This window comes from Vitis vinifera, chromosome 14 (assembly GCF_030704535.1).
Source record: "Vitis vinifera cultivar Pinot Noir 40024 chromosome 14, ASM3070453v1".
NCBI lineage: Eukaryota > Viridiplantae > Streptophyta > Magnoliopsida > Vitales > Vitaceae > Vitis > Vitis vinifera.
In genome coordinates, this window is record NC_081818.1 from 18,732,536 (window position 1) to 18,756,853 (window position 24,318).

Sequence of the window (24,318 nt, forward strand, 5' to 3'; positions counted from 1 at the left end):
TGTCATTTTGGTTGTGCTTTATCTTTGTGAGAACAACCAACTCCACAAAGACTCAGAGTGAAAAAGATAAAGAAAGATAAGAATGAGCATCTCCACATTAGAGAAGAGGAGAGGTTATTGAGTGAAACCTTAAAAGTGAAGAGGAGACAAATATTTATAGGGGGGGTTTAGTATATTGTAATATATAAAGGGTAGTTCGTAATTTTATATATGAGGCGAGACAAGACATGTTATTACAAAATCCAACCCTACCTCAAACCCAAATCAAGTTTTAAAAAATAAAGTCAAACTCATCTCATCTTCAATTACTATGCTCTTATACTCGTCCTAATAGGGACAAGGCAGGATGGGTAACCCAAAAAACCTACAAAACTACCATCCCTACCCATGAGACTCAAAACTGGATATTAGTTTTCAATTAATTTTGTTATTGGCCATTTTAGTTTAGTTATTACTTATACATGATTTGTTGGATTTTCTATTTGATTCAAACCTAATTTAATATCTTCTATAAAAAAAAAATACTAATTAAATTTAATAAATTTTGCCATAAATATCAGAACCCAAGAAGAAACAAAAAGTCACAGTAGCCGAAACCCAAATCCATTCTAGAAATTTTGGGTATGGGCCAAAGCTAGCTGATTCAAACCTCCTGAGATTTAGCAACCCTTTCAAGCTTAATAAAGGTCAATAATGGAGTTCTAAAGTGATCAAAGTTGGCTTATTCTTCACTACAGGCCTAAAGAAATGAAATGATTGAGTTGTAACATGATCATATGTGGAATCTTTCTTCCTCTTAATCATATGAGAATAAAGCTAATTTATTAATAATACGACAAGGCTATTTATTTATTTATTTTTTTCCATAATTCATTATAAATATTCCTTTGATTTAATCTAAACAAAATTATACGTGCATGTCGGGATAGAGAAATAGCTGGGCGAACACCGTCTGTCATTTTGCAAAACTAACAGTCCAACCATAATCATTCCCTCACAGAATGACAGTGAAATAGGAGGGTCAAGTGAAGATGGCTGTACCAGCCAATATCAGTTAGTCATCGTCAAAGATGGACCCCGTGGTGAGGCGATGAATCGCTAACTACCCGCCGAAAATCAATCACTCAGTGGACCAATCCTTTTCATCCATCACTCCGGCTCCGGCCTTTTCTGGGTGTTCCTGGACTCTCGTCTGTAAGCCTCTTCTCTCTCTCTCTCTCTCTTTTTTCAATCTCTTCCTCTTTTTCTGTTGTTGAGGTCTTTTTATTCTTTTCTTTTCCTTTGAAGGGAAATCGATTCTCAAGTTTTAAGTACTTTTATGGCCTGAAATTTGATATATATGTTTTTGCTTTTCCTTCACTCATCTTTCTGTAGATTTTGTGGTGCTTCCGTTATTCAATTCTCTCTAGTTTTTATGATTGGGGATGATTGGATTTCTCTGTTTTTGTGCTATTCTTTGACATTCTTGAAGAAAAAAAAGATCCAACTTTTGAGGGATAGTTTTGGAATGATTGTGAAAGACGTTGGAGGTTCTGTTTAAAGAAATTTCAAAGAAATCGTGAGAGACTTGATGATACTCTTTTTGTGTTTAACTCCAACCTGCTTTGTTTTTCCTTGTCTAATTCGTCTTTTGTCGGAATTGTAATTATCAGGTGGTATTGGAGTCTGAAATTTAGTTTTTGGAATACAGTGTTAATTCTAGGGATTTCTCGGTTTTTGCTTGGCTCGTCAAATTCACTGGAAGTTTCATTTTGGGGTTTTTCCTCTCAGACAGAGGGAAAAAAAATGGAATCCTTCTGGGATCTATCAGATGGGAATGTGAAATCTGGTGGAGAAAATTGGCTATCAGCAGTTGTGCCATTGATGAAATTGCTCTCACTCGCTGTCATAGGCCTAATTCTCGCCCACCCAAAACTCCAAGTTATGTCAAAAGCTACTTTCAGGCTTCTCAGCAAGCTTGTTTTTGTCCTATTCCTGCCATGCTTAATCTTCACCCACTTGGGACAATCCATTACCGGCAAGAATTTTGTCCTCTGGTGGTTCATACCCGTAAACGTCATTATCAGTACTGCTGTCGGTTGCATTTTGGGATACTTGGTGGCAATAATATGCCGGCCACCACCCGAATTCTTTCGGTTTACCATCATCATGACTGCATTTGGGAACACGGGTAATCTCCCGCTTGCCATCGTTGGGTCGGTATGTCACAGTGCGAAGAACCCATTTGGTCCTGATTGTCATACCTCTGGTGTGTCTTATGTCTCTTTTGCTCAGTGGGTTGCTGTAATTCTTGTTTACACACTTGTATACCACATGATGGAACCACCCCTTGAGTATTATGAAATTGTTGAGGAAGGGAATGAGATTGAGGAGGTGGTCACTGCTAACGATTTAAGCAGGCCGCTGCTTGTTGAAGCTGAATGGCCGGGAATGGAAGATAAAGAAACTGAGCATTGCAAGACACCCTTTATTGCAAGGATCTTTACCAGAATCTCTAGCATTTCACCAAGTACTTTTCCTGATGTTGGTTCAGTGGAGGAGGGAGGTCCAATCAGTCCCAAGTCCATTAGGTGTTTGGTGGAGCCCAAGGTGGTTAGGAGAATTAGGATCGTTGCTGAACAAACACCAATTCAGCACATACTTCAGCCCCCTACAGTTGCTTCTCTGTTAGCCATTATTATTGGGATGTTTCCTCAGCTCAAATCTTTTGTTTTTGGCTATGATGCTCCACTTTCATTTATCACAGACAGCTTATCAATCTTGGCTGGGGCAGCAATTCCATTCGTCTTGCTTATCCTTGGAGGAATGCTTGCTGAGGGTCCACATGAATCTAAACTTGGAATTCGGACTGTAATTGGAATTAGTGTTGCAAGGCTTTTGGTACTTCCTTTGATTGGAATTGGAATCATTCTTTTAGCTGATAAGATGAATTTTTTGGTTCCGGGAGATAAAATGTACCGGTTTGTGCTTTTGTTGCAATATACGACACCAAGTGCCATCTTGTTGGGAGCAATTGCAAGTTTAAGAGGTTATGCAGTTAGTGAAGCTTCAGCTCTCCTCTTTTGGCAGCATGTGTTTGCAGTGTTTTCCCTTTCATTGTATATAATTATCTACTACAAAGTTCTGCTTCCTTATGTCTGAGGTATGTTCAAACCAATCTGCTTTGTGTTCATCACCTTTATGAGTTATATCTTGCATGTAACATTCGATTGACTTTATGAGAATAGACATATTTTTCTTCTTCTTCTTGTGCACAACAGTAGATTTTTGTGCAGAGGGAAGTTGATTGGCTGTTGGTCATGCAAATGAAAAGATTTTTTGTTCTATTGATCATATGTATCTCCAAGACATCCTTTAATAGTTTTTTTTCTGTAATTCCATGCTATATAATTACAAAATGACAAAATTTGCTTGTTTAAAAGGAACTTAAAATCTTGATTGGATTTGTGGTTGTGAAGATGAGCTACCCGAAAACATCTAAGTAACTACCCCAGTGTCCAAAATTGTATGACGGCATTGATTGAGTTGCCCAAGGAGAAAGATTAATGACCTATCTTGGTTGGGTTTTGGATCTGTCCAACTAATAGTTCTAGTATCCAGTATCTTATTGTATTTTCTCCTTCCTGCTATTTGTATAAAATAATGCATTTCAGTGTGTCTGATGGCTGTAACACATTCTTAGCCTAGATTTACCTTTATAGATGGAATCCCCAAAGGTAAAAGACATTCCTTCTGCAAATTGAAAACATGTGCTGCATGCCTGAGTTCCCCTGGGCGTATAGACTTAGCATCTGTATGTTTCTTCTACTCTTATTAGAATTCATTGCTTGTAACATCAAAGAATTCATTCAACCTTTTTCTAGCTGCATCTGAACTAGAAATATGTCTATCTTAATCATTCCCAAGCAGGGCTCAAGCATGCTAGGGATGCTATTCTCATGGTCCAGGGGCATCAGCTTCTGCTTTATTTATGGAGATCCTATGATCAAGTCCTCTGGTTCTGTAGCAGCTTAAAATTGTGAATGAAGTGGAAGTCTAACCTAATAGACAAAGCTTCAGTTCTCATGCTAGGAGGGCAATAAAGATAACAGTGACAACACCAATGGTCCATGGCTCTCCTGACACACTCCATCTTCCTTGCCAAGGGCAAAGGGAAATTTATTTGTTATTAAAAAAACTTGGTTCATATATTCTGCTCAAACTGTGCATGTTTGTATAAGCAAGTAGTTGGAGTGTTTCTACTAGATGATTATTGGAGGGATAATTCACAGTATTTTTTAATTGCTTTTTTTTTCTTTTTTAATAAATTTTGTGGAGCTCCTCTTGCAGAATTGCTATTTGTTTCTGTTTCATCACTTTATGTTCTAAAATTGAATTTATTCTTTCAATTTGGATCATTCTAAAGATGAATATTTATCTAGTTTTTCATGCCTAGACCACATTATAGTTAATATCTCCTTAATAGACTTGAGGCATTAATCCTTGCTTTTGATTCTTTGATTGTGTTGCACATGGAATTAATGTGGAGTGAACTGAGAAATTTAAAGATCTGAAGACAGAATTGGGTCTACCAAAAATTTAGTTCGAGAACTTTTGGAAAGCATATACTTTTTTTTTCTTTGCCTATAGATGACTAAAAGAGAAGAAAATTTGGATTGTTACAAGAATTTGGCAAAAAAAAATAGTTGTTATGAGACTCAGCTACAGTGTCTAAACCACAGTTTAGTTGAAATACCTTTAACCAGACTTGAGGCATAGAACTTTTGGTTCTTCTTAGTTTTTAGACATGTTGGAGGTGGAATTAATTTGAAATAGCATGAGAAGTTTTAAATCTAAACAAAAAATTGGCTTTCAAAAATACAATTCGAGAATGTTCAAAAATCTTATGCTCCATTTTTTGCTTAAGGTCTAGCTTTAAGAGAAGAAAAATTGGATTCTTACAAAATTGCCTTATTGGTCAATTGTAATGAGATTACAAAATTTTCAGTTCTCCTTCATTAGCATGGTGATAATGCTCAAAACCTCAAACTGTAGTTCAACACCATGCCCCAGTCAAAGAAGTGGTTGTTTGGGTTCCTTAGGTGGATTTCAATGTAGACCTTTGTAGGAGCTTCCAAGTGGTTTAGTTTTCAGTTAAGATGCACTGTACTCTGTTCGATGCTTGGTTCTGATTTGGGTTCTTGCCCTTTTTGACTTGCCCAATGATCATTATTGGCTAGTAAATGCATCGTTTATCTCCACATTGAACGCAAAAAAATTTTGCATTGAGAAGGATGAATGTAGCATCTGTGGGCATAGATTACTTGCATATTTGCCTTTCTCCATTCTATTTTTCTGTTCTCTTCCAACTTATTCTCAAGAGATTTTCCCAACATTTTTCAATCATAGAATGTAAAATTATATGAAATAAGTTTGTATTGTAATGTGGGTGCAAAGGGGTAAAGAAAAAGAAGTTCGGAAGATTGTATAAGGTTGATGCATCTCAGTTTTATATTCCAAGTCTTTTAGTTTTCAGACTACTGATGCACTATCACTATTCATGTTTCAGTTTTCTTCAACAGCTTGAAATCCCTTATCATGGACATATATACGAAACATCTTGCCGATAGGATTTCAGCATAACAGAGAAATCTGGGTGATTTGTTAGTGGAAGGAGTTATGACCATCCAGACTATATGCCATTTCATCAAGCTGGGAATCTCCATTCTGACTTACTACCTTGTGAGTCCCCTCAATTCAACATCTCTCCCAGCTTCTGCTAGTCCCAATTCAAAGATTGATGCGTAAGTCTTTCAATCTTGAACTTCTCATAGTTCTGCAATGAGAATGACTAGTCATTGTAGCTTCAGAATTTGTGAACATCTTAAAGATGATCTCAAACTTTTTCCTTGGAGAGGAATCTTGCAAGTTTGACCAGATTAAACTATAATTAAATTTCTATCGATATCTTTTTTGTTTTTAACTTTTTTTTCTTCCTAATTTCTAATTTAAGGTTTGAACACCGAGTCACAGTTCACTGATTTGATCATTGTTTCAATCATATAGTGGTTAGACCACTACGATACCATAAATATATAATTTATATATTATTAAAATTTAGAAATGCATATAAAAAAATACATATAAAGTGTATCAAAACAAAAATTGTATCCAAATTGATACTAAATAATCAATGCACAAATTTGAAAATCCAGATCTAGTTCAATCAGTTTGATGGGTCAACCAGCATGCAACCACCATGCTGGTCTTTCATGGTAAGTCAATCCTTCAATGGGTTTTATAAAGGAATAAAGTCACAATCAGAGCAATTGAGCCCCTATGCTTGCTCCTCATAGAACTATGTTGTGGTAAAAAATGTGAGCCCTAAGGGATAGCACATGCAAGGAGAAGTGTGCCCACTAAGTTGATCCGCCTAAAGAGAAGTAGCACACTTAAGAAACAAGAGGGTGAGTTCAAGGAAGTTGGCGCACCTAGAATGTGTGTACAAAGGCTAATGCACTTAAAGTAGTGCACCAAGGCTGGCGCACCAAAGCTGATCTATGTCAAGAAGGTTGGTGCACCTAGAAGCAGTTTGTGCATTGATCATATTTTTCAACACCTAGAACCTTCCAAAAACACTCATTGAAGAATTTAATACCTTGAAAACTTACCTACAATTGGAAAACTTGAATTACAATCTTTCACCAATGACAATCTGTGACATGTGAGGGTTAGGTGAATAAAAATAAATAAAAAATAAAAAACTTTATAGGTTACCAACCTGCCAACGATGCCAAGAAAATAATCCAATATACAACACAAAAATTTTAAATCTTTATAACATCCATTTGAGGAATTATATTATAAATATTAGATATTTTGTAAAAATAAAAATTTTATGAAAGAGAAATTAGAATTTATTTTATTTTATAATATAAAGTGATAAACCCAAGAGGTGAAGAAAAATTAAATTAAATTTAAAATAAACTATATACTGTAAAAAATAATTTGGTGCTATAATTAATAAATTGAGAATTTGTTAATTTATTTTATTTTAAATTGAAATTATTTGTGGAAAAAATTGGATGAATATTGAAAGTGTGAGAAGCAATATAATTGGTTTATGAAGTGAAAAAAAAAATTGAATAATTTCAATGAATTGTAAATGTAATTAGACTTTTACATAAAAAAAAATGGAAAATTTTAAAATAAATTTAAATAAGTATACATTGAGTGAGAACAACCAATGTGTGATAAAACAACAAGCACACATCAACGTTATAGAATTATTGAACGATTAAAGTTTCATAAAAGCAATTCAGCAATTACCATCTACATCTCATATAATCAAGAATATAACAAAAGAATTCCAAAATGTCAATGGCATGCACTGTGGATCAACTTGGCAGATGAGCTTCTCATCCAACACAACGGCAAAGAGGTGGCATTTTATGAGGAGCAGAATCCACGAAAAATATTTAAAGAGGAAGAATTTAATATATAAATTTATGTACTTTTTTAATTTCAGTCTCTCGAACTCCATAATCAACCATTTACCACGAACGCATTATAGGCTTCACAAAACCTTATAAAAAAATATAAGCATTATAAACTTGTCCCAACCCTCTATTAGAAGCTGCAATAGTTAATATCCATGGAGCTGAATTGGCAACGGTATAAGGATCAGCCCTCTATTCCCTGGTGAGCAAACCACCATTACCCCCATGTGCTGAGCATGAAAAACTCTTGTAGCTATTGGGTCATCAACGAAGTATGACTGAAAATTTGATGGCATTTCAATGGAAACTGAGATTATATCAACTTCATCCTTCATTAAAAATTTTAAAAACAAACCTTAAAACAAGATAAAAGTGCAGCAAATGGCAAGCTTGGAATGAGAGGGGAAGTTGTGTTTCGGGAGGCCCATTTGAAGGTTATATGGGAATGAAACCCATAGAAAGTGGAATATGGGCTTTATGCACTAAATATTGTTTCAAAAAGTTATTCCAAAATTGCCCTTTTGTTTTCCTTGTCAGCAGCCACCACGGTCTCCATGTAAACAACCACTAGTCTCCAAAATATTCCATGTAATAAGCACTCAAATCTAAACCGAGAAGAAGCCGATCAGAGGAAACACAACATGAGCTATGTGGGTCTCCGTTCAGTGGGTTTCCACCTTCAAGGAGTAATCCTGTAATTTTTCCTTAGAAAAGGTGAAGAAGAAGACCATTTTTGCTGGTACGAATTTCCACCTTCAATGAGTAATCCTGTCTTCTTCTTCACCTTTTCAGAGGAAAAATTAATAATAATGGTACCAGCAGAAAACCATTTAAATTCAACACTTCATCCCCAAATCAAACCAATAGAAAACCATTTAAATTCAACATTTCAGTGTATTTTTGGGAAAGTGGATAAAAAAAAAAAGGCTCTCTTTTACATATGGGGTCGAAATTGATTTGATGATTTTGGTCAGCACTTCTCAATTATAGAACCATTCATCCAATGACCCACCTCAAGTTAAGGCTCAATAATAATATTTTAGAAGGTAATTTTGGGAAGTAGTCTCGTTTTTTAGGCACTGTACCTTAGGCACTACCTTAGTGGCCTTGAGGTACTGCCTTAGTGGCCTTTAGGTACTACCTTAAGGGCCCCTAGGTACTACCTTAACTAAACCTCAACTCAACCACTCCAAAGCCTCGGATCTTCCTCTCCTACCCTTACACCATCCCTTTATGTGCTTTTCTTGAGTGCTCAAGTGGTCCCCAAGTACTTTTTAGGGACTGTACCTTAGGTATTACCTTAGTGGCCTTGAGGTACTACCTTAGTGGCCTTCAGGTACTACCTTAAGGGCCCCTAGGTACTACCTTAGCTAAACCTCAACTCAACCTCTCCCAAGCCTCGGGCCTTCCTTTCCTACCCTTACACCATCCCCTTATGTGCTTCTCTCCAGTGCTCAAGTGGTCCACAAGTGCTTTTTATGGACTGTACCTTAGGTACTACCTTAGTGGCCTTAAGGTACTACCTTAGTGGCCTTTAGGTACTACCTTAAGGGACCCTAGGTACCACCTTAGCTAAACTTCAACTCAACCTCTCCCAAGCCTCGGGTCTTCATTTGTGACCCTTAGACCATGCCATTATATGCTTCTCTTGAGTCCTCAAGTGGTCCACCAATGGTTTTTTGCTACTATTCCTTAGGTACTACCTTAATGGCCTTTAGGTACTACCTTAGTGGCCTTCAGGTACTACCTTAAGGGCCCCTAAGTACCACCTTACCAAAACTTCAACTCAACCTCTCCCAAGCCTCGGGTCTTCCTTTGTAGCCCTTAGACCATGTTATTATATGCTTCTCTTGAGTCCTCAAGTGGTCCACCAATGGTTTTTTGCTACTGTTGCTTAGATACTACCTTAGTGGCCTTCAGGTACTGCCTTAAGGGACCCTAGGTACTACCTTAGCTAAACTTCAACTCAACCTCTCCCAAGCCTCAGGTCTTCCTTTGTCACCCTTAGACCATGCCATTATATACTTCTCTTGAGTCTTCAAGTGGTCCACCAATGGTTTTTTGCTACTGTTCCTTAGGTACGACCTTAATGGCCTTTAAGTACTACCTTAGTGGCCTTCAGGTACTACTTTAAGGGCCCCTAAGTACTACCTTACCAAAATATCAACTCAACCTCTCCCAAGCCTCGGGTCTTCCTTTGTTACCCTTAGACCATGCCATTATAAGCTTCTCTTGAGTCCTCAAGTGGTCCAACAAGGTTTTTTGCTACTGTTCCTTAGGTACAACCTTAATGGCCTTTAGGTACTACTTTAGTGGCCTTCAGGTACTCCCTTAAGAGACCCTAGGTACTACCTTAGCTAAACTTCAACTCAACCTCTCCCAAGCCTTGGGTCTTCCTTTGTCACCTTTAGACCATGCCATTATATGCTTCTTTTGAGTCCCCAAGTGGTCCACCAATGGTCTTTTGCTACTGTTCCTTAGGTACTACCTTAACCTTTAGATACTACCTTAGTGGCCTTCAGGTACTACCTTAAGGGCCCCTAGGTACTACCTTAGCTAAACTTCAATTCAACCTCTCCCAAGCCTCGAGTCTTCCTTTGTCACCCTTAGACCATGCCATTGTATGCTTCTCTTGAGTCCTCAAGTGGTCCACCAATGGTTTTTTGCTACTATTCCTTAGGTACTACCTTAATGGCCTTTCGGTACTACCTTAGTGGCCTTCAGGTACTACCTTAAGGGACCCTAGGTACTACCTTAGCTAAACTTCAACTCAACCTCTCCTAAGCCTCGGGGCTTCCTTTGTCACCCTTAGACCATGCCATTATATGCTTCTCTTGAGTTCTCAAGTGGTCCACCAATGGTTTTTTGCTACTGTTCCTTAGGTACTACCTTAATGGCGTTTAGGTACTACCTTTGTGGCCTTTAGGTACTACCTTTGTGGCCTTCAGGTACTACCTTAAGGGCCCCTAGGTACTACCTTACCAAAACTTCAACTCATCATCTCCCAAGCCTCGGGTCTTCCTTTGTCACCCTTACACCATGCCATTATATGCTTCTCTTGAGTTTTCAAGTGGTGCACCAATGGTTTTTTGCTACTGTTCCTTAGGTACTACCTTAATGGCCTTTAGGTACTACCTTAGTGGCCTTCAGGTACTACCTTAAGGGACTTTAGGTACTACCTTAGCTAAACTTCAACTCAACCTCTCCCAATCCTCGGGTCTTCCTTTGTCACCCTTAGACCATGCCATTATATGCTTCTCTTGAGTCCTCAAGTGGTCCACCAATGGTTTTTTGCTACTGTTCCTTAGGTACTACCTTAGTGGCCTTGAGGTACTACCTTAAGGGACCCTAGGTACTACCTTAGCTAAACTTCAACTCAACCTCTCCCAAGCCTCGGGTCTTCCTTTGTCACCCTTAGACCATGCCATTATATGCTTCTCTTGAGTCCTCAAGTGGTCCACCAATAGTTTTTTGCTACTATTCCTTAGGTATTACCTTAATGGCCTTTCGGTACTACCTTAGTGGCCTTCAAGTATTACCTTAAGGGACCCTAGGTACTACCTTACCAAAACTTCAACTCAACCTCTCCCAATCCTCGGGTCTTCCTTTGTGACCCTTAGACCATGCCATTATATGCTTCTCTTGAGTCCTCAAGTGGTCCACCAATGGTTTTTTGCTACTGTTCCTTAGGTACTATCTTAATGCCCTTTAGGTACTACCTTAGTGGCCTTCAAGTACTACCTTAAGGGCCCTAGGTACTACCTTAGCTAAACTTCAACTCAACCTCTCCCAAGCATCAGGTCTTCCTTTGTCACCTTTAGACCATGCCATTATATGCTTCTCTTGAGTCCTCAAGTTGTCCACCAATGATTTTTTGCTACTATTCCTTAGGTACTACCTTAATGGCCTTTAGGTACTACCTTAGTGGCCTTCAGGTACTACCTTAAGGGCCCATAGGTACTACCTTAGCTAAACTTCAAGTCAGCCTCTCCCAATCCTCGGGTCTTCCTTTGTCACCCTTAGGCCATGCCATTATATGCTTCTCTTGAGTCCTCAAGTGGTCCACCAATGGTTTTTTGCTACTGTTCCTTAGGTACTACCTTAGTGGCCTTCAAGTACTACCTTAAGGGACCCTAGGTACTACCTTAGCTAAACTTCAACTCAACATCTCCCAAGCCTCGGGTCTTCCTTTGTCACCCTTAGACCATGCCATTATATGCTTCTCTTGAGTTCTCAAGTGGTCCACCAATGGTTTTTTGCTATTGTTCCTTAGGTACTACCTTAATGGTTTTTAGGTACTACCTTAGTGGCCTTCAGGTACTACCTTTAGGACCCCTAGGTACTACCTTAGCTAAACTTCAACTCGACCTCTCCCAAGCCTCGAGTCTTCATTGGTGACCCTTAGACCATGCCATTATATGCTTATCTTGAGTCCTCAAGTGGTCCACCAATGGTTTTTTGCTACTGTTCCTTAAGTACTACCTTAATGGCCTTTAGGTACTACCTTAAGGGACCCTAGGTACTACCTTAGCTAGATTTCAACTCAACCTCTCCCAAGCCTCGGGTCTTCCTTTCTGACCCTTAGACCATGCCATTATATATTTCTCTTGACTCCTCAAGTGGTCCACCAATGGTTTTTTGCTACTGTTCCTTAGGTACTACCTTAAGTGCCCTTAGGTACTACCTTAATGGCCCTTAGGTACTACCTTAAGGGACCTTAGGTACTACCTTAAGGGACCTTAGGTACTATCTTAGTAGCTAAACTTGAACTCTACTTCTCCCAAGCCTCGAGTCTTCCTTTATGACCCTTATACCATGCCGTTATGTGGTTCTCATGTGTGTTCAAGTGGTTCACCTTTGGATTTTTTGGACTGTAGCTTAGGTACTACCTTAAGAGCCCTTAGGTATTACCTGAATATCCCTTAGGTACTACCTTAAGGGTCCTTAGCTACTACCTTGTCTAATGTTTTGTTTTTTGTGACTGGCTTATTGGTTCAAGTGGGTTTTTCCCTATTTTATGCCATCTCTCTCGGTTTGGTACTTCTATCATGCTACATTGAACTTGCCATGTCAAAATTGATGATTTAGGGAAACCATCTACACATACCAGATATAGGATTCTTAGTGCCTGATTTGTGTTGTAATACCGATATCTATTCATATTTGCATCTACTTGGTGAATTTCATATGGTATTATGTAAGACTTGGCTTTCTTGCTAAATTTTTTCATTAATTCTTTGTTCAGGGAAAATCAGCTAATCCTGTGACTAAAGTAGAGCTTGGAAGGGCTACTTGGACTTTTCTCCATACTCTTGCAGCTCAAGTCTGTTTAAACTTGTTGCTTTGGAGGTTTGGATATGATTTTGACATTATCAATCAGTTGACTTCTACTTAGGTCTCAACTTTCAATTGTTATTTACTTCAAATCAATCTAATTTGGATAATCTTGATGCAATACTAATCTAAGCAACTTAAAAGCAAAACCACTGTATTTGATAATCTCTACCATAATAGTTTATCTGAGCTTGAATTTTAAACACTATTTCTGAAGTATGTTAACAGCTTCATGTACTTTCACTTGTCAAACTTGGTAATTTGTGATTTAGGAAAAATGTAACAATTTTGCACTATCAGAGTCTATGAACTTTCAATTAAGGCAAATAAATCTGTGTCCTGGGTCTTAATACTATCCGAATGAATTTAGTTATTTACCTTGAGTCAGCTTTGAGCATAATGGGAAGGTAGAAGTTTTAATGTCTCTGTATGCTTCTGTAGTAACTTAGTAACCTCCCATATTACATGTAAATCCTCTATGTATGAGAATGGTTGTACACTTGGATTATATGCTGCATAACTCGGCTACTATTGCTAGTTTATATGTGTTGCCTCATGAAAACTTTTAGTTTCAAATATAAAACTATCTTGATTGATTTGTGCTAGTATGTAAGCAAATACAGTGTACTGGAAGATAACTTCAATCCTTACATGCACCTATGTTAGAATAAAATGCTATACTATTTCATGATTGTTTTCTTGATCCTTCAAAGTAGATTGAATTTTCTGAAAGTTTTTCAACTTTTCAGTTTCCATTATTAAAGCCATTGGTATGGTCTTCAAAAGGATTTAAGTTGGGTTTAAATCAAATGTCTAAATGCACAAGGAGAAGGCCATGATGTGTCACCAAATGTCTAAATAACCATATAAACATAATTTATTGAGTATAATTTTTTTTTTCACTTTTTTCTTTTTCTTTTTTTCTACATTTTCTTTATATTTTCTTTTCTACACATTTTCTATCAAAATTTTCCAAAAGCAAACATGGCCTTAATAGCATATCACATATTAATGATTTTGAACTTTTTCTTTCAGATCACGAGAGTAAAAGAGGAGAAACTGAACAAGAAGCAGACTGAAATAACAACACAAGCCTATTAGAATTCTTCACAACAAATACACATCACACCAATGGTGCTAGGGCTAAGGCAACAAAAAAAAAAACAAAAACTGTACTCTCTTTTCTGGTCACTGAAGAAAAATATGTAAAGATCATGGGTAGTCCATCACAATGTAAACCAACCCAACTCACACTCTTTAGTTTCTGCTATTTTTGTAGTATACATGATGAAGGCGATGACGGATAAGGCACGCCCACCATCTCTCTGAGTTCAACCTTTGAGATTCAGCCTTGTGTTCTGAACTTTCACTGCTATCTTTAATTTCTCTTCCTCCATATCTTTCAAAATAGCAAGCAGACTGGCTCAATATGCCTCACACCTCTGACTTGCATTTTCCAACTCTGCTGTCAGTTCTTTAATTCTCTTGTCCTGCTCCTACAGAAGAGAAATATAAGAGACATGGGATTAGTTAAAGAGGAATGTAGGAGCATAACCATGAAATTAAATAAGCACAAAATAACAGGTTAGGGGGAAAGTGTTGAAGTATGATCAGAGCTAATTCTAAAACAAACAAATTCATTTATGATCAGACAGGCAGATAGAACAAGATGTTTATTCCAAGTTGTTGATTATCAATGCTAATCCCACTTTCATAGAGCTGAGTTGAATAGAACCATCAAGGTTCATGCCTCATTTCCTCTAATTGACAGTAGTTGGTTCATCTTTCTCTACTGTAGGCCAGAGTTCTCCCCAGTACATTGATGAAAATCATAAATGTGGCACAATGGACTATGCAAACTTAGTGAACACAACATATAAACATGATCATATAAATGCATAGCAGAAATTTTAAAAAAAGAGAACCATCAAACATTGTGTAGGGGTATGCTAAGACTATAACCAGCTTGCAACAAATTGATGAAATTATTACAACCATATTTAGTAATATATTCATTATCATCACACTTAACCTTCAATGTGTTCAAGCTATACCTATACCACCTCTACCATATCAAATTATACAAAGCCCTAGAAGTTTCCAAGCCAAAGATGTATTCTTCTTGGATATGTATACTCAAAACTCGGAGATAATCAAACTTATCAAAAAAAAAAAAAACTCGGAGATGATCAAGACCTTTATTTCAGAACCTAAGGTATAAGACCTTGAAAATTCCAGCACCATGTAGGTCAACTAATGAGCATGCTATGGTGCCCAATACCCTGTTTGTTGCATTGCAAATGAGGGTTCTATACAAGTTATTGGACATTCTGGAATCTTGCTAATGGTTGCCTCTCCAAAACAATGGTCCAGGAGAATCAGCACCCAGGTCAGAGGTTTTAGGTATATATGGTACATAATCTTTTAGCTTGAACAGACACAAACTACTAAAAACTAAGTTTCTGAATAATGTTGCATCTTCTAATGCAGATCACAGTTTAACTCTTAAAAGGCAAAATTACACTCCCTATTAACTAGCACTTGTTTGATATCATCCTCAACTTGGAATTGTAGATATCTTTGAAGATCACATCTGGAAATCTGGAGCCCGGGGCCACAACAGTATTTCTCAGCCCCTTAAAGTGTTTATAACAAAGGCACATTTGATGATTAGCAGTAGGAAGCCCACATGCACCTAGTGAATAATGTGCCTAGTTTTTTAGCATTCTTTGCTGTATAAAGAACACTGAGAACATTAGCAGCAACAAAAGAGATGAAGATCTTACACTAAACATTCTATCCTAAAAATAGAATTTGTTGCATAATAGATCCCCTCAAAATGTAAAAATATTCTGGTCGAATTGATTGAATACGGTGATTTAATACTCAAAATGTAAGCTAGAGTATAGAGACATCAAGTGCCTTCCACATACACTTATGCGTGTATAATTGATATTGAATCAATACAGGTGAAGAAATGCATCAATAAAAAAATAGAACTTCCATAAAATAAAAAAATAAAACCCGTAGTTGCATGCATAAGAAATACCTTCGACATTATATAGGGGTGGGAAAAAATGTAGCCACAATCAGTCCTACACAAAATTCACTTCAAATGATTGACAAAGATAATTATTAGAACATATCCTTCTAATTATGATTAATTGGTGAGCCATAGTAGCACAAACTTCTTTGGCACCCATATCAAGAGGTTATAAAGTAAACTTAGAAATTTTTTAATCATACTCAGGGAGTGATACTCTTAATACACTAGTGGGTAGTTGAGATCATCTTGGTGAACAGTGTTGGATCAGTATGTTTTATGCCATGTAACTTGGATGAAGAACAAAAACATGTCTCATAACTTAAAACCAGACAGAACATCAAATAATGAATGGACTAGCATTGCAGATCATGTAGCATGGCTCAGATAGCACGTACTCAACTGAGAAATACAGCACCATCTAAAGTTAGCAATGATTCATACTCTACAATTCTATGGATGACTCACATGTAAAAGTACCAATTGAGACAAAAGCATCTTCTGGGGACATGCATCGATTTGCTCTCTTGTGGCTACTAGCGAGACCAATTTCTTTAGAGAAGTTTGTGTCAGCGTATATCTCACCCAACCAATGGTTTTGGGCCATCATAATTTACTCCCAGATATTGATCCAATACATTCTTGAATGCCTGCAGCAGAAAACAACAGGAACAAAAAATTTTATCTCAATGTCCAAAAAATAGAAAATCATAAATACACAAACTTTTCTTAGCTTGGACAATGAGGTTCATTTATGTTGGATTCTGCAACTTCTAAGATTTATTTTTCATGGGCAAGCTTAGAGATCTTATACGGGGTTGAAATTGGAAATAGATGCAGATGTAGGAAAATAAATGCACATGAATCCAAAAACATAATAATAATAGAAAAAGAATATAAAAGAAGCAAAAAAGGCACACAAGTTCATGTTTATAAACATATTAATAATGAGATTAATTATAGAAAAGTAGAGAAGCAAAAAGGAAAACATCTTGCTAGTCATCCACTCGAGAAATGCCAATAAGAGATGCAATGAGTAGGGGAAGAAACACAATGCAAAGTTTTGCAACATGGCCTCTATTGTCAAATGGTTGTATTTTCCAGATAAGTACAATGATAGAAAACCCAGGCCAGAAAAAGACCCTGAATATTGAATCAAAATCTCCTCAAAGCTAAGACACTTGCTAAACAAGATTATGCAGATAAAATTAAACAAGTGCTCTATATGAAAATTTTATTTCTTAGCCAAAGCAATAAAAATAAATAAAGAACCAAATCTCATCATTCTTCTATGATTAAAGAAGTCTAGATTGATAGTTTATTAGACAAAAGAATCCACGATGATCATCTAAGTGGAAGTATGACAAAATAAAATGGAAAAAATACCTCTTTGTTCTGTTTTATCAATGGAAGGTTGAGAGGTGAGCAACAATCACTAGTAACTCCAGAAACCTCCAGGCTGTGTCTTGTTAAATCATTGATAACCCCCAAAAATTCAATCTTTAAGAAGAAAGTAATGAACTTGAAAAAATCTCTAAATTTAACCTCAAGTTGAAAATATTATTAGTTTAAGTTTCACTATCATGACTTATGAGGTTATCCGGTTCCTACTTTTAGGGGGTGGAGGGTCTGCACATCACTAAAATAACTAGATATGAACTCTTCAAAAGACAAAAAAACTCCATCAAACTTCAAGCCAAGCACTTCAAATATAACATAAGTTGTAAACCACTATTTGATGTTTCATAATACAAATGTTGTCCAAATCAACTAAGATACTTGAAACATCAGAAAATAGATGATCAACAAAAGATGAAGAAACAAAATGAATGAAAACTATCCTAAATTAAACCTATTTTCCCAAAGACACTTCCCAATGCCTACTTGGTTAAGACAGTAAAAAAATTCAGCAGAAGAAAACAAAGCAATGCATCCATCAACCAAATAATAATAAGCATGTCCAACTCCATGGACATGTAAGTTGAGATATCCGGTCATAAATGATTCCAACAAAAGGTGGTTCATCTGAAAAAAGAAAAAATAGAATATGCAGATGTAAATCACCATTTTAAATCAAAATGCATCAAACAACCATTGTTGGCAGGCAAACATGAAGCAACCGCATATTTGATCATTCCAGTTCAACCTGATCTCTGCATTCTATGACAAAACTAAACTACTAAATCAAGTATGCCTACAATGCAATAATAATTGCTCATGAAAATTCATTTTGCATATGATAAGGGATCAAAAAAACTGGATTAACCTACTGGATTGGAAAGATATTAATTGATATAGTCATAATATTGAGTTGAACTGAGGAAGCCTTACACTCTGAATAAAGACAATCCTTAAAACCATGTTTATTACACAGCTTAATGATTTAAAACTGTAGTTTCAGTATGAGAAACAATTGCTCTTAGATTAGTTCGATGAAAATGGCACTGATTACTACTCAAAAAGTGCTCTTTGGTAGCTTGTATTAAACCCTTTTAAACACTTTTGAGTAGTAGTTTTGGCCTTTTAACTCAATTGGCATGTTAAGGACCCTTGAAAGCAATTTTAATCACTTTGTGTAAGTTTTGGTGTTTTTGTTAGTAATTTGATCACCAAAGCAATCCAAGATTGAGAGAGTTATGAGGAATCTTGGGCAAAGCTTGGAAGTCATTTGCCAAGAGTAAATCCAGAATGCAAGGAGAAGAAGTAAAGAGACTCTGCCATGAAGCATATTCTTGATGACAGTCGTGGCAGCCACTTTTGGAGTACTTTCTGAAGTCCAATTGATGCATTCTATATACCATTTCAAAGCTTAGGAAGTCAAAAATCCAATGCTTCAAACGGTGCACAATTCGGAGTTGAAACGAAGAAGTTATAGCCATTGCAAGTCAATCACTCCAAGCTGAAGGAAGCATTTTGCAAAGTGTTGCGAAATCACCCTTTTGTTGCGAAGTGATTTCGCAACCTTTTTGTACAGTATGGTGTATTTCCTCCTAAATTTGCCCGATATATGCCGCAAGCTGGAAGCTGGGAACCTCAAGATGGAAGCCAACTTCGCAGCCCTGCGAGGATAGCCTTTTGCTGCGAAGTGATTTCGCAGCCCTTCTTGAGTGTCTGCGAAATCTCGCAGACACCATTTTCTCTTGCGAAATGGTCCCTGGAGCATCCTGATATTTTCTACCGACATTGGGAGATATTTTCCATCAGATTTTTGTTGTCTAAATCCCAAAATACTCCTTGTAAGCCACCAATTACAAGATTCCTTAGCTTTTAAGTTAGTAAAAAGAGAAAATATCTATGTAATAATTAGTTTTATATTATGTTCATATAAATACCTCTCGAGAGCCTGTTCTCAGAGGAGGAGACCCTTTGTAAAGTTTTGGAAAGCAAGTAAAGTTCAGGCCCTTTGTTTTGCCTTACCTTCTCACTTTGTATTATTTATTTCTTACTAAGTTATGCACTCTCTGAGGAATTTTCCCCAGAGAATGAGTAACTAAACCTCTAGTTCCTTGGAGCTAAGGTTGCCGGGGAAGGTTCCAAGTACAAGAATGCAAAGCTTTGTGGTTTCAGTCATCAATGAAGAGAAAGTGAAATCCTTTAGTGATTTCTATGTTTTTAGTTAACTTAAAACACCTTAGAGTCACCTGGGCCAACACTTGGTAAGGCAAGTGATTTCCAACCATGGAGATGCACTAGTTTACCCCTTGCGAGCCTCTGGGAGGTGACTTTAAGGTAGGATTTTCTGGAATTGCCAACACTTGGTAAGCTTTTGGACTCCAAGGAGACATCCATTAGTTATCTCTTGCGAGCTTGAGAAGGGAAGTCCAAGGTTAAAGATCACCTTGAATGGTTAAGGCTTAGTGAGAGGCTTGAACCATTGCAAGTTGCATCAGTGAGAGAATTAAAGTTGAAATCTAATTAAAGGATGTATCTGTACATCACCGGTTAGAGAATTAACTATATGTTGAATCTCTAACGTGAGGAAATGAACCATCTGACCGGAGCTATGTCTTTTGCATGAGGAACCACCCCAGTGAACCTGACTCTCCAAGGAATGTTTTTCTTCCTAAGTTATTCCCATTACTTGTTTTGTTAGTTAGTTTAAATCTAAATTTTTACCAATTAAAGTTTGTGTTTTAGTTCTTAAGCTAACCTTGAAATGAAACACTACCAATTCACTTTGAATTGATATCATTGATAATTTGGAAACCCTTCCCAGTGAACGATCCTAGAGCCACTATGCTATAGTAGTTTTGTCTTTGCTACCCTAGTATATGGTGTAATAGGTTATAAATTTTGTTGATTACTCCCTCAATCAAGGAGCACCAGCTGGACATGAATCAGCTGAGACACCAATTGGGCACGAATCAGGCACTTAGTAAAAACTTGCTAATTTTATGGATGAAACATAATGCATAATGGGAACAAAATTAGTAGATACCAAAGGATGATAAATCCATATTATCACAGAGATGGAAAACGAAAATATAATATATTAATTATTCATATATCACTTACCACAAGTGGTATCAACCCATAAACTAAAGACTTAGTATAGTAGGCATATCTAATACACACACATGGATCTGTATATATGAGAATTCTAATAAATGGATAAATAAATAATCTCCTAGTGAAATAGAGAATATTAATTACTAACCGAGAAGTCAAGTAAATTACTAGAAAAATTCAAGAAATAAGAGGTTATTTGTCTAGAAAATATAAATGTTTGGGAGCTTATTCTGAATAATTTGCTAAAAGTCTGTTTACTTTATTTTTCTAGTCCTTATAATAACAAAAATGTTTCACTGTATTCAAACGACTGCCAGAGTGGTACCCAACTAAAAGAAGAGCCATAAAACAATATAACATAACTAGTTTTGAGGACACTCCATTAGCCAGCGCTTAGAAACTCTTACCAGTGAAAACAAAATCTTAGGGAGTAGCAATATCTCTATGCAGATGGCCCTTAAAATTATACCATAGCTTCCAAAGGAAAAAGAGCTTGAGGTGCCCTACTTCTAGAGATGAAAAACCTTGAAAGGATGAATTTCAAATGATGAACTTACCGAAATCACCATAGGGGCAAATGGCTTTGACTCCTTTCGTTGCTCAACTAGAATTGGAGAATAACTTACACTCTGAACTTGGAACCTTATCTGTAGCAGAACACCAAAAGTTAAGGCAAACCACAACTGAAAGTTTTAGCATAATTATAGAACTGTAAATAGAATTATGCAACATAAACCTTGTCTATCCCATCTATAGGAAATTTTTATTCTTGATTATTCGGTATCCATATGACTTGACTCCTGGAATTCCATAAAAGAAAATAAGTCCTTACACTATACATACAGATGTAAGGAGTAGCCGTGAAATGAGTGAAAAAAAAACAAAAGAAAAAAAGAAAGCAAATGGTGAAATACTGAATAATCTAATTTTAATTCCATTAAAAATTTAAATGTAGGTGAGATTTTTTTATGGGTTAGGCTCACAGTGGGATGGATTTGGCATAAGATGGACCAGTCTGTAGACGTCTTCAAAGAATCCAAGAGATATTGTCCATTACAGATTCAATATCAGTAGTATGCAGATATTAAATAGGTGTTATTCATGATGATAACACAAAATAGAATTCACCATATCTTACTTAAAATTTTCAGTTTCACCTCTCATATAGCAGAATTAGCTTGGCCAAATAGTAGGCAGAATAGAAATCAGTTTCTTCAACCTAGCCAATAGTTTCTCATATTTCATGGCTCTCTTAGAACTACGCACCTGTAAAGAGGTCATGGAGTAACCTCTTTAGCTCAACGAAAATTTCATATACCAATGTATTTTTTATAGTCAGTGGTAAATTAATCTAAAAGCACCTAACAGAAAGGGGGTCACAACCCAAATATATCGGAAGTATGCAATGGGTGCCCAAAGTAAAAATGGTAAACCAAAAAACCAATTATGATGTATCTATATAGTTTTTAGAGGGCTTCGGTCTTGGGCATGCCTACATTTACAAACAAAAATCAAAATAGGAATAGTTATATTATAAAGTCTGAGTCATGATGAGAATGTCTTATGATCACATCCCTTTCTCCAGCAGCCACAATTCTGAATTGTAACATTGCTCATGTCTTTATGGTTGTCAACCATCTTGTTTTCCAATTGTCGCCTGCAATTAAGAAAAAATAATAATAATAATAACGTAATTTTTATTTGTATCGTTGAAAGTAGCAAAAAACAAAAGCACTAATGAAATTCACAACACAACAAAAAAATGAAGTCAATAGTATGATGGTAGTTCTTTCACATGATACTAACAACTTTAACATAAAGATCCAAACCATCCAAGAAATGAGAACTTACAACTGGCATGTGCAAGTAAGATCGCATTAATGAGGAGAACCTTGGTATTTTCTTGTTCTTCTTTTCTCAGTGCTTTCCCAGCTTACGAACCACCTCCAGATTTTGTACCATTAAATTTCCACTGATAAAGCCTACATACTCAAATATTCAAACAATATGCCTCTATATTTTTTAGCAGATATAATTCTGGTATAAAGTTTTTAGTAATAAACTATCAAAATCACTTGACAAGGTACTTATCACAGAAAAAAAAAATTAATAAATAAAATACTTCACAGGGTATTCATTCTAGTGTGTGTCTTCTCTTATCAAAACTCGCAAGGACACTAATTTATTAGCTTAGTTCATATGTATTTAATTGTGATTTCAGGAAAAAGTCTACTTTTATGCCTGAGTATTTTTTATTGGAAAGGTAATTCCCTCAAATATAAATTTTGTAGAGAAACAAACAACAAAGAAAAAAATAGAGGCCGCCACCTTCTGATTATGCACTGTCGGCACCACCAGCCCCACTCTCATGCAAGTACGGTTCCATCATTGACCTTGCCTGTCCAAGGTGGCCTCTATTAATCAAATTCAACATGCCTTCAAGACCTTATCTCTAGCATTGTTTGCCGCATTAGTAACCAAAGTAACGACCAGCCTCAGTCGATATAGATGCATCTTGTCCTGCACAACACACACCAAAATCATAGGCTAGTTTGGTAAAAATTCAAATAAACCAATTTCTAAAGTCTTGGTTGCACTTACCTCCGCAAGTGAATGTGCTAGTGTCGCCCCGTTCCAATGTTCCATGTACTTGATTGCGAACATGCCACAATCATATCTACACCACCAATTGCATTACACCAATCATATGCATACATCAAGCATAAAAGACAAATACATCAGTACCGCATATTTAATGATACGTAAAATAATAACGGTTAAAGTAATCTACCCATTTAGTTGTTGTACAATTTGGGGTTGCACATGTTGGAATTTGGAGACCTCCAATCGCCTAAGCATGCCATGAGCATGGAATGCTTTATCAATTACATCCGACAAGCGTTTCAATACGGCACTTATCCCGTTACCCCTTCTTAAAGGCAATGAAGATAAGATTTCGACCCTTGAAGCTAGAATATTGACCACATGCACGTGCCAATGGTTGTTGTCGCAGACGAGAAAAAATAGTTACACACATATTGATGACATTGCCATTAATAGGTTAGTAGGGCATTATAATATGATAATTAAATGAAACAAAGACTTTGACCATGATGCCATTGTACTAGGTTTGACGTACCATATCACAACTTGAGAAATCATGGCCCATAAATTCAGCATGAAGGAACATCCAACACCGCTATTTGATTTCATGTTTTTTGGCCTTTGGTGTAAGGTTGGCTAGCACCACCTGTCCATTTGTTCTTACAACTCACCACATAGTCTCGAATTTAAAATAATAGAGAAATGCATTAAAGAATTATGATTAAGGCCTCACGGAGAATGATGGGTCGAAATAGTGTGCGCGCGGTGGTATAGCTTGTTCTGCACTCATCATTCGGCAGACCAGTCCGATAATCTGAAAATGTACACATGTAAATGACCATAAAACATAATAATGTGCATTTTATATAATGACCAAGGTAGAATAGAAATCTTTGAGACATACCGCACTATTTACCCAATGGCCTCCATTGAGTAAAGAAGGCTCATCCCGTGTTATATATGTGTCATGCATATCGCACAAGATCTCGCTACAATGTCAAAAATGTGTTAAGTCAATAGCCATAAACATTAACAATAATGTCAACTTTAACAATAAATGGTGAGTTCATGTGAAGTACATTGGCTCACCGTTTTCTGACAACGCATAATTTGCAACCAACCTTTCTTGTTGGCTGATTTTAGGAAATAGTTTAACACATTAAGAGACGAAAGGGGATTTGCAAATGGCCGCTGTCTTGACAAGCCTTTTCGCTATGTGTTTAAATCTCCGCCTAGGGGTAGGAGAAGGCTTTTTGCTGCCACAGCCTTCTTGAACACCAATTTGCACCCCTATAAGTGATTGCAATTCAGCACTCTTTTGTGAAGGTGGGAATATGTCATGGTCAATAC

At 36.7% G+C, this 24,318-nt stretch overlaps 1 protein-coding gene and 1 long non-coding RNA gene across 9 annotated transcripts; one reads left to right on the top strand and one right to left on the bottom strand.

Annotated features, from left to right (window-relative positions):
* Nucleotides 1-908: 908 nt before the first annotated feature.
* On the top strand, nt 909-5,962 carry LOC100852994 (protein PIN-LIKES 2). 7 transcript variants are annotated; one of them, XM_059742623.1, is made up of 4 exons: nt 912-1,194; nt 1,375-1,558; nt 1,653-3,142; nt 5,549-5,962. In XM_059742623.1, the coding sequence occupies exon 3, from the start codon at nt 1,786-1,788 to the stop codon at nt 3,139-3,141; it is 1,356 nt and encodes a 451-aa protein (XP_059598606.1). In that variant the 5' UTR covers nt 912-1,194; nt 1,375-1,558; nt 1,653-1,785; the 3' UTR covers nt 3,142; nt 5,549-5,962. The 7 variants fall into 7 exon arrangements, with proteins under 7 accessions (XP_003633721.1, XP_059598606.1, XP_019080863.1 ...); XM_019225318.2 differs by lacking the exon at nt 5,549-5,962 and adding an exon at nt 3,910-4,434; XM_003633673.4 differs by lacking the exons at nt 1,375-1,558; nt 5,549-5,962 and adding an exon at nt 3,910-4,434 and having other exon boundaries at nt 909-1,194.
* Nucleotides 5,963-13,872: 7,910 nt separating this feature from the next.
* LOC104881556 (uncharacterized) lies at nt 13,873-22,325 on the bottom strand. 2 transcript variants are annotated; one of them, XR_787544.3, is made up of 5 exons: nt 22,216-22,325; nt 21,348-22,021; nt 21,101-21,164; nt 20,922-21,011; nt 13,873-14,308 (listed from the first exon to the last, which is right to left on the bottom strand). It is a non-coding gene; the product is annotated as an uncharacterized LOC104881556 (long non-coding RNA). The 2 variants fall into 2 exon arrangements; XR_009467626.1 differs by lacking the exon at nt 13,873-14,308 and adding an exon at nt 16,191-16,496.
* Nucleotides 22,326-24,318: the final 1,993 nt, after the last annotated feature.